Source organism: Colobus angolensis, unplaced genomic scaffold (assembly GCF_000951035.1).
Source record: "Colobus angolensis palliatus isolate OR3802 unplaced genomic scaffold, Cang.pa_1.0 Scaffold19, whole genome shotgun sequence".
NCBI lineage: Eukaryota > Metazoa > Chordata > Mammalia > Primates > Cercopithecidae > Colobus > Colobus angolensis.
This window is the reverse complement of record NW_012115043.1, coordinates 13,576,339-13,586,075: the sequence shown is the minus strand read 5'-3', so window position 1 is coordinate 13,586,075 and position 9,737 is coordinate 13,576,339. Positions and strand designations below refer to the sequence as shown.

Here is a 9,737-nt window from a genome sequence, read left to right as displayed (position 1 = left end):
GAGGTGGGGACACTGATTGGAGGCTGCAGATGACCAGATATGGGAATGACAGACTATGGGTGGCCAAGGGAGAGAAGGGGAAGGAATAACAGGTATTAATAGTCCCAGAATTTTTGCTCTGGGTAATTGGGAATGACTGGAGGAATTCCCACCAATCAATGTTTTGTAGGAATTCTGCCTTTCAAGTGTCTTTCTTCCTTTTCCAATGGAAGTCTTTTCCTTCTTCCATGTATGGAACCTGATAGTAAATAAAAAGCATTTATCTTTCTATTTTCTAGCATTGCTTTCCTACAAAAAGCACTAAAATCCTGCCAATCATGAAATGGCCAATCTTTGGAGAGTAAGCACAAATAGTCAAAACACCTTGAAGATCTTATCAGCTTCCTGCTTTCCCTCTCTCACCAAAATTAAATCCCATGACTAGGAATGAAACAGCAAATATTTCAACTAGATGTGTTCTGTTATAGATGTCTTTTCTCCCCTATTTTTATTGCTAGGCAGCGAGTTAGCAGTTAAGTTCATGGGTCTATTTTCTTAACCTATTCACCCTAAACTAGAATTTTGGAGTTTATACTAAAAACAATAATATCCTACCCTTATTGTTGCCCATTGTTGTTTAAATATTGCCTTTATTCATGTTATCTCATTTGATTCTTTATCAAAAATCCATATGATTCAAACCTGGCACATATCATTATTCTCCTTTAATATATGAGCAAGCTGAGAATGAGAAATAACATGTTCATTTACATTGCCAACAAGTGTCATCCCTGGAAATAATGTTCAGGATCTGTTACTCAAAAACATCCAATATACTAGAAGCTGTTACAGAGACAAAAAGAGTTCAGCATATTATCTTGAAAATCTTCTTATACAATTGAGAAAATCAGGCATAAATATGTAAACAGTTAAATAACATTCCATGGCCAAGAGTCACACCAGATGGCAATAGAAGCCATGAGTCAGAAGGTTAATTACCATGTCATAATGTGATATACAAATATGGGAGGACTGTGTCCATTTCTGAGCTCTGTGTTTTAAGAGGGACACTGACAACATAGAGCTTACCCAGGTGAGACTCACTGGGAGTCCAAGGAGACGCAGAGATCAAAGATGAAGGGACAAGTATCCAAACAAAGAGAAAACTCAGGGAGGGCATTATGCCCCTCCACTTATTGCAATGTCTAGTATGTGAAAAGCTTATTCTCATTGGTCTCAACAGTATGCTGGGGGCTAATGGACAGAAGTTACAGGAAAGAAGCATCCAACTTCGTGTAAGGAAGGATGCTCCAACCACAGGAACAATAAAAAGTATGCAGAACAAGCTGCCTAATGTGGTAATGAGCTCCCTATCCCTAAAGGTGATCCAGTATGGGTTAGGTGAACACCGATTTAGGATGTTTTAGGGATACTACCTGTATCACATGCCTTCTGTGTGCTATCGAGTTCAGAACCAGCAAAATGGTATAACTGAGAGATGGCATGGTACAGGATTTAAGAGCACAGTCTCTGGAGTCTATATGATGCTCAGTCTTGGAACTCAACCACCATATTGTAAAGAAGCCAGGCCCCACAGAGAAACCATTTGTAAGCCCCAGCTAAGGTATCAGCAGACACTCAACATCAACCTCGAGATGCATGAACATGCAAGCTTTCAAATAATTCCAATGTTTCAATTTTTGAGCCACTTCATTTGATACCAAGTAGAGCAGGGATGAGACGCCCTGCCAAACCCCTCCCAAATTGCAGATTCATAAGCAAAATAAATGTTATCATTTTAAGCCACGAAGTTTGGGGATGGTGAATTCTTCAGTGCTGGATAACTGAAATACAAAGTTTGTGTGATATTCTGAGTTACCATTGGTCTTCACATCCATTAATAGGTGCTGAGTCAACTAGAAGGTGGTGTTACATGCAGAAAGGCAGTTGGGTGGGTTGTGCTGATGAGAGAAGAGAAGGCTTGGTGAAGCTATCGAGAGAACATGAATGAAAGATTAATGAGGAACTTTGAAGACACAGTGAAGGACTCATTGAACACTAGATCTTCACTGTGTCCATGCATTTGTCATGCCCTCCATCTCCTCTATAGTTTTGTGACTTTTCTAATTCTTCTTGAAGAGGCAGCTAGATTGAGCAAGTGCTAGGTCCTGTCAAGAAGGTAGAAGAAATCTTAAGGGTCTGTAGGCCTGCCGAGGAGGAGTGGGTGGTGGACTCAGGAAGCAAACCACCCAAGAGGCCAGAATGAAATCAAAGAGACTGTCATATTACAGACCATGACACATTAGAATATCCACAATGTTAATATGGAAAGGAACCCAAGAGACTGTTTTCTAGATAAGGAAATCAAGATTAGGCACTTGGAAGGTAACTAAGTACTTACTGTAGAGTATAAACAGTACAATTGAACTTCAGAGGAGAGACACTAGGTTTGTTCAGAAAAATCTGAATGGGCGATGGACCTAAAAATGCTCTCTAGGCCTGGCGTGGTGGCTCACACCTGTAATACCAGCACTTTCGGAGGCCGAGGCGAGTGGATCACGAAGTCAGGAGATCGAGACCATCCTGGCTAACACAGTGAAACCCTGTCTCTACTAAAAATACAAAAAATTATCCAGGCATGGTGGCGGGCGCCTGTAGTCCCAGATACTCAGAAGACTGAGGCAGGAGAACGGCATGAACCTGGGAGGCAGAGCTTGCAGTGAGCCGAGATCGTGTCACTGCACTCCAGCCTGGGCGACAGAGAGAGACTCTGGCACAAAAATTAAAAAAAAAAGAAAAAAAAAAAGAAATGCTTTCTAGATGGGGAGACCAGGAAAATCAAGCAGAGTGGATATGATAATGTGCTCTTTTTGAGTCTAAGAAGGGAAAGGTCTGGCAGTTCTTGAAGGTGAGAGCAGGGAATCAGGATGGAACTTTTATCGTCAATACCATAAAAAACAGTTGTCTCATTTTTGGAGGAAAAAAATACACTGAACACATAGAGAATCAGAGTGGGTGACCAGATCTCCAGCAAGCAGCTCATGATACATTAGAATGTCCATGATCTGCTGTCCTGGTGCTACGAATATAGGCAAGAGGAGGCAGGCAAAGGAAGAAACCAGGAGGCAGTTACCTGGCTTCCTTGTTGCTTTTCAGGCTACAGCAAATACATTTCTAAATTAGGATGCAGTGCTGGAAATCTGGGCTCCAATCCTCTGAGCAGCGTTTCTGATGAGGGTAACTGAAGTCCCCACATTGCTCCTCTCTCCTCCTGTTTCCTGCAGCACACAGCATTGATTATCCTCCTAAGAAAAGCCATTTCAGCATCTAGAGTGGAAGAGGAGAGGATTAATCATAGTGAAATTTGACAAGGCAGAAGCCTCCACGGGCCCACTTGAACCATTTAAAGCTTTTATGTCCCCTCTAGACTCGCACAAGTGCATGTACATCAGGATCATAAAGGAGGGGAGACGCTTATTTAGAAAGCAATCATAGCTCAGGACTGGCCTCTCTCTTTTGTGTCTCTTCTTAGCCCCGGCTGTCTAAATCAAGTCATCTCAGCTGTCAGTATTGTTTTATTCCTCATTTTAGGAGATACTACAAAAATGTCAGTCCGCCTGGAAGTTGTGCCCAGAGCATTTAATTGGATTTAAATTAAAATGAAAGAAAGACACCAATGTGGTTTTAATTCCAGCAGTTATTATAATAGGTAAGGATTCTAAGAAAAAGTAATGTCAAGTCTAGGTGAAATTGTTATGCTACAAAATGGACCCAGGGGATTTTTTTTTTTTGAAAAGAGAAAGGGGACATGTTCTTGCTGTAACTGTATTTAACATTCAGTGTAGGGTGCAAAGCTCTCCACCTTTTCTCTGCTTGCTAAGACAAGTGGATGTATCTTAGAATTGCGGACTGGAAGGGACATGAAAGCATCATCCATGTAATTTCTCCACTGTCAGAGAAATCATTCTATATGTATTAAATATCTCTTGTTTGTAACTTATACTCCTCTAAATAGCTCCTGAGGGAGCTATTTAGAATTAATTCATCACAACAAAAAAATTGTCTTTGTGCAAGCTTTCATATTTTAGTTTTAGACTCTTCCATTTTCAACCCTTTATGAAAAGACACAATAGTAGGTTATTATCTTCCTGATAAAAAGCCTTCACATTGTTAATCTCTTTTTCCTCAAATATGTTTGTTTCTGAAATATTTCCTCATATGCTCTATTTTCCTGCCCCTAAATAATATGTCCCTCAAGTTAATTGCTCTTCTTTAGTTATAAAATCCCAACTGGATTCCATCTAATCATCTAATAATTCCTACACTTATGCCTCCAGGACCACACTAGCTTTTTAAACCACAGCACAGTGAAAGCTGGTGGTCATTTGCTGTCTCATTTTCCTACCAAAATTGTATGCAACTGTTCTGTCTTTCCCAAGAACCGTCCTTTGCCAAGTATTTCTTTAATGGACTATGATTAAATGGTTTTAACTGATTGTTCAATGACTATGTGGGGCCCATTTAAAACAAAAAAGTGGAAAACACATGTGTTTAAAAAAAGAGAGGATATACGATGAAAAGTTCTCTTCCAGCCTCTGTCCCAGTCATGCGCTCCCCACAACCCTTTCGGGTCTAACCCCATTTCTGCTGCTCATGTATTCATGGAGAGAGATCATATATGTAAAAATAAATGCATGTAATGTATTTAATACAATTGGCAGCATGTTTTAGCACTGCTCTGTATCTTTTCTAAATTTTAATAATATGCCTTGGGGATCTTTCCACTTGGTACACACGAATCTCCTTTATTCTATTTTCTTTTACTTATATTTTTTTCAGTAGACTAGCAGTCTACTGACTGGATGTACCATCATATATTTATTGCAAACCTTTCTGAATATGGATTTCATTCTCCAAAATATCCTCTACCAGCTGAAGACTGTGGAAGGCTCACTATCACACTTCACTATGCAACTGTTTGCAGAATGCTTACTGTCAGCACAGCACTGGGCTTGGTGCGATAGGGAATATAAGAAGCAGTGAGTTTGGCAGCCTGTGCTCCCTAGGAAACTATAGCCCCATCAGGGAGAAATTACATGAGAATAAGGGGGTCCTGATTGCCAAATCTATCCCCCTAAGATTTTCCTTTGTTTTCTTGCATATCAGACATTTTTTCTAATACATAGTACAAATGGCCTTTCCCCTTTATTGGATATGTGTATGGTGGTTTTGTGTGCCTGGTCCTGCTTTTATACTGGGAGCTACAAGAACAGGACTGTCAAACTCAAATACCTACAGAGGCCAGGAAGGTGACCTAAATGAGTGAAGGGCAGTGAAATGAGCCAGTTGGGAAGGCATAAGCTTTGTTTAAAGGGATCCCCCAGCTGCTACTGTGCTCGATTATTTCCCTGTGAATAACCAGATCTTCTGGTTGATTAAAAGGAACCAGCGGGTAACAGGTACATGGGACTTTTCTGCATTATTTCTTACAATGCATGTGGGTCTATAATTGTCTCAAAATAAAAAATTTAATTTTAAAGAAAATCAGATAACTAGATCATTGTGTGAAATTTCCTGATTTATAAATGTAGGCAAAATCTGAGCATTGTGCAGGCACAGCAAAACTCATCTATCTATAAGCCAAATGCAGCCTTGGGTTCACCATTTTGCTCTGCGTATAGCTGAATCATTATAATTTGATTTGGATAAAACCCAAGGCAACCCAATGCATGAGTTTGTTTTAAAAATACTTGCTACTGCGAGTTTCCGTTACTTCTGACACTAGCCATCCTCACTTACTTGTTGAGTTTCCCTCTCGTTCCAGGTCCTTGGATGCGGGTCTGTTGCCCAGGCTATTCTCAGTCGAGGAAGTTTTGGAGGGATCATCACTATCAATGTTGGATTTTCAATGGCAGTTGCAATGGCCATTTATGTAACTGGCGGTGTCTCTGGTAAGCAGTAGAAATAATGAATGCTGCTATTAATTCAACCACTCCAAAGTGGCAGCACAGTGCTGAGTGCTACACATACCTTAATTTATTTATATCTTAAAAATCCTGCAAAAGTGTGTATTGGATCCCATTTTTATAGATAAAATTAAATTTTTATAGATAAAATTAAAATCACCAACCAATGGTAAGTAACTTATGCAAAGGCAACATTTAACAAGAGACAGAAATGGGGGTTAGAGCTCATAAAGGATTCATTCCTAAGTCTGGCTGCTGCATCTTATTCTCCACCAGTCAATGGGATTTTTTACTTGCTCTAGCCCACATTTGGAATCCAACTCCCAGATACCCTGTGAATAGCTCAGTGAAGGTCACTCCAACAGAGGCAAATCCTGGACCTTTATCTATAGCAAACAGGAAGAGTCTGGGTCTCTTGCAAAATGGATGGTGCTTTCATGGACATGTAGATCTGATCTACAAGGTCTTAGTCTAATCCTGCCCTGAGGAGTAAACTGATTAGAAGCCATTCACATGGTTCTCAGACACAAAATGAAATGATGATAATTTAATGCAGTCTAGGGACTTAGGAAGTGACTGTGGAAATGATCTGGTTACCAAAAACACTCAGAATCTTTCAGCAGCCTGGTGTGGGTCCTAAGAGCATTGAGTCAAGACTTGGTGATAAGAGAAGAAAGGGTACTGAGAAACCATGTATGCTGAGCACTGTGCTAAATGCCAGACTGCCTTTATCTCCCTGTCCTTTACAACAGCACTCTGAGGTGGGTATTACTGTCTCCATTCTACAAAGAAATCCCTACTGAGAGGGAGTCAGTAAATAACTGGAAGCCCTGCAGCTGGTAAAGAGGCAGAGCCAAGATTTGGCCCAGGTTCACATGATCTGCGTGACAGTGAAGCGCACATTCCTCATTTTTTGTTTGTTTGTTTGTTTGTTTTTTGTTTTGTTTTGTTTTAGAAGGAGTCTCGCTTTTTTCCCTCAGGCTGGAACACAATGGCTCAATCTTGGTTCACTGCAACCTACGCCTCCCGGATTCAAGCGATTCTCCTGCCTCAGCCTCCCGAGTAGCTGGGATTACAGGCATATACCACCACACCTGGCTAATTATTTTGTATTTTTAGTAGAGACAGGGTTTCACCATGTTGGCCATGCTGGTCTCGAACTCCTGACCTCAGGTGATCCACCTGCCTCAGCCTCCCAGAGTGCTGGGATTACAAGTGTAAGCCACTGCACTCTGCCTGTTTTTTGTTTTTTAAGACAGAGTCTCACTCTGTTGCCCAGGCTGGAGTGTGGTGGTGGGATCACAGCTCACTGCAGCCTTGACCTCCCAGGCTCAAGCAATTCTACCTTCGGCCACCTCAGTCTTCCGAGTAGCTAGGACTACAGGCACGAGCCACCACACCCAGCTAATGTTTGTATTTTTTTGTAGAGACAGTGTCTTGCCATGTTGCCCAGGCTGGTCTTGAACTCCTGGACTCAAGTGATCCACTTGCCTCAGCCTCCCAAAGTGCTAGGATTACAGGGATGAGCCACCACACCCAGCCAACACATCCCCATTCTTACACAGCATTTCCAACGCTCTATTATGAGAAGGGCATTACAAGCAGGTTAGTTGGGCAGAGGATCCTGCAGTTAAGCTGGCTGGCCTGGTAGCAAACACTGCCTTTGTAGCACTGAAGAACAATTGCTTAGACTCCCTGGGAGCTCCTTGGGCTGTGCACCTGGAATGGCCGTTGACAGGCTAGCACCCTTTCCATATCCCAGCCAGACTCAGATTCAAAGGCGGTCCAGGTTATGACAGAGTCCCACTCTGTTGCCCAGACTGAACTGTGGTGGTGGGATCACAGCTCACTGCAGCCTTGACCTCCCAGATTCCTGTATATGTGATTTGTTAGCATGCACAGTGTCTTCATTCAAACTCTTGTCCAGCTTTTGCTGTGATCCCAGCACTGTACTGCTTACCTCAAGGCAAACTCCAAGAAGGGCACAAGAAAAACCAGGGGACTGCCCTAAATATGCCAAGGCTTAACTGCTTCTCCTATAAGCTCCCACTGCGTTCACCAGGTAATGTACATGTAGCCATATTTTCAGCCGTTTTTTAGGTAGAGACATGGTTTTGGAGTATTTTGCCTGCGTAACACCCTGAACTGAACATCAAGTAGATACTTAGAATTAGTTGGCCCCAGACCCTACCACTGTTGTTAACACCCTTCACCACCGCAATCCATATCTGTTTGTGTCCATTGATATACCTGGGGATTTCTGCAGTCACTGTAGGAGGGAAAAAGGGAAAGAACCAGCAGGAAGAAGGAGTGAAGAAATGGTGTGAAGTCTTCTGTGGCCCCTAAACTGGGGTTGAGTCCCTAGAGTTAGAAGAGTAAGGGCCAAAACTGATGGGACTTCTTTCAGTAGAAGCTGTGCTTCTGGCTGAGAGTCAGGACCTGACCAAAATGTTTATGAGCAACTATGACACCCTAAAATACAAATAGAGTTGTGTCTGAGACTGGCTGGAAAATGGTAACATTGGCTTGGAAAGGCAGTCCTTACCATTCTATCTCTGGAATCTAGCAAAGTTCAGGCTCCTTGAGAACTGGTGGCTTTGGGAACTTTTTGGGAACATGCAGCACAACACACTGGCCCATCATGACATCTGTGTGGACAACAGGATCAGTATCAGCTTCAGCAGGTGCAGGAATAGGAGAGGATTGTGTGTGTGAGGTGACTTTCTCATTGTGGCTGCAGCTAACATACTGGTTTGTGGGCACATACTGGTTTGTAAGATCTGCTTGAAAATTCCAAAAGTAACCAATTTATACTGGGCATAAATATAAATGGGATCCCATTTTGTGGTCACCGACTAGTGAGGTCAGCAGATATTTGTCTTTTAAATATAAAACATCACCTTATTGTAAAGAAGTTACAGCATCCTGCTCCCCTGGGAATGTTCCAGTCAAATCCAGTCAATCAGAGGTCATCATACCCTAATTATGTAGCATCCTGCACAAAGCATTTCGGCTAATGGTAATTGCTCTTGATGTAGCATTTTATGACTAAAATAAACTTATTGAAAAAGCAAATAGCCTTGTTTTCACAACAAATAAAATATAGGGTTATCTTGATCACAGGATTGTGTATGGGTGGGGAGAAGGAAAGGATTTGCATAGAATAGAACATTGAAGGGGTTCCCTCTGCTCACCTAAGACTTTCATCTTGTGCCCTGTGGGCTCCAGCTGTGTCCGTGGGCCCTTTATGTGAATAATCTGATTGTCCCAGCAAGCCTGGCAAAGCCAAGAGTTGAGTGCACTGACTCTAGTTCTCATGTTCTTTCCAATACACTGCTCTGCCTTGTCCTTGTGATAAGCCGGGGTGACCACTCATCTCTACAGGGAGAAATTTCTGGCAGCCACTTGGCCTCTAACCAGAGGCATCAGGGTGCCACTTGTCCACCTCTCTTTCTGAACCTTTCTGCTTCCTTTCCAGCCCTTTTCCTCATTGCTTTGCAAAGTACCCTTCCAGACATACTCTTTCTGATCCCCAAGCAACTTTTTTTCCTCTGTAGATCTCTGTAGTCTGAGCTATCTAAATAAGGCCTCTGATTATTTCTTCAACCTTTTTTTTTTTTTCTTTATGGAGTCTCACTCTGTTGCCAGGCTGGAGAGCAGTGGCACAGTCTCAGAGCATTGCAACCTCTGCCTCCCAGGTTCAAGCAATTCTCCTGCCTCAGCCTCCCAAGTAGCTGGGACTACAGGTGTGTGCCACCACGCCCAGCTAATTTTTGTATTTTTAGTAGAGAC

The 9,737-nt window shown here is 42.2% G+C and overlaps 2 protein-coding genes across 3 annotated transcripts in view; one reads left to right on the top strand and one right to left on the bottom strand.

Moving 5' to 3' along the window:
• The window catches only part of ALDH1A2 (aldehyde dehydrogenase 1 family, member A2), a 323,505-nt gene that overhangs the window by 205,806 nt on the left and 107,962 nt on the right, over positions 1-9,737 (bottom strand). The gene's annotated exons all lie outside the window — the stretch shown is intronic.
• AQP9 (aquaporin 9) overlaps positions 1-9,737 on the top strand; it is a 48,983-nt gene that overhangs the window by 23,398 nt on the left and 15,848 nt on the right. For both annotated transcript variants that reach the window (XM_011940515.1, XM_011940516.1), the window contains exon 2: positions 5,804-5,930. In XM_011940515.1, the coding sequence (XP_011795905.1) occupies positions 5,804-5,930 (127 nt within the window). The remainder of the gene's footprint in view (positions 1-5,803; positions 5,931-9,737) is intronic.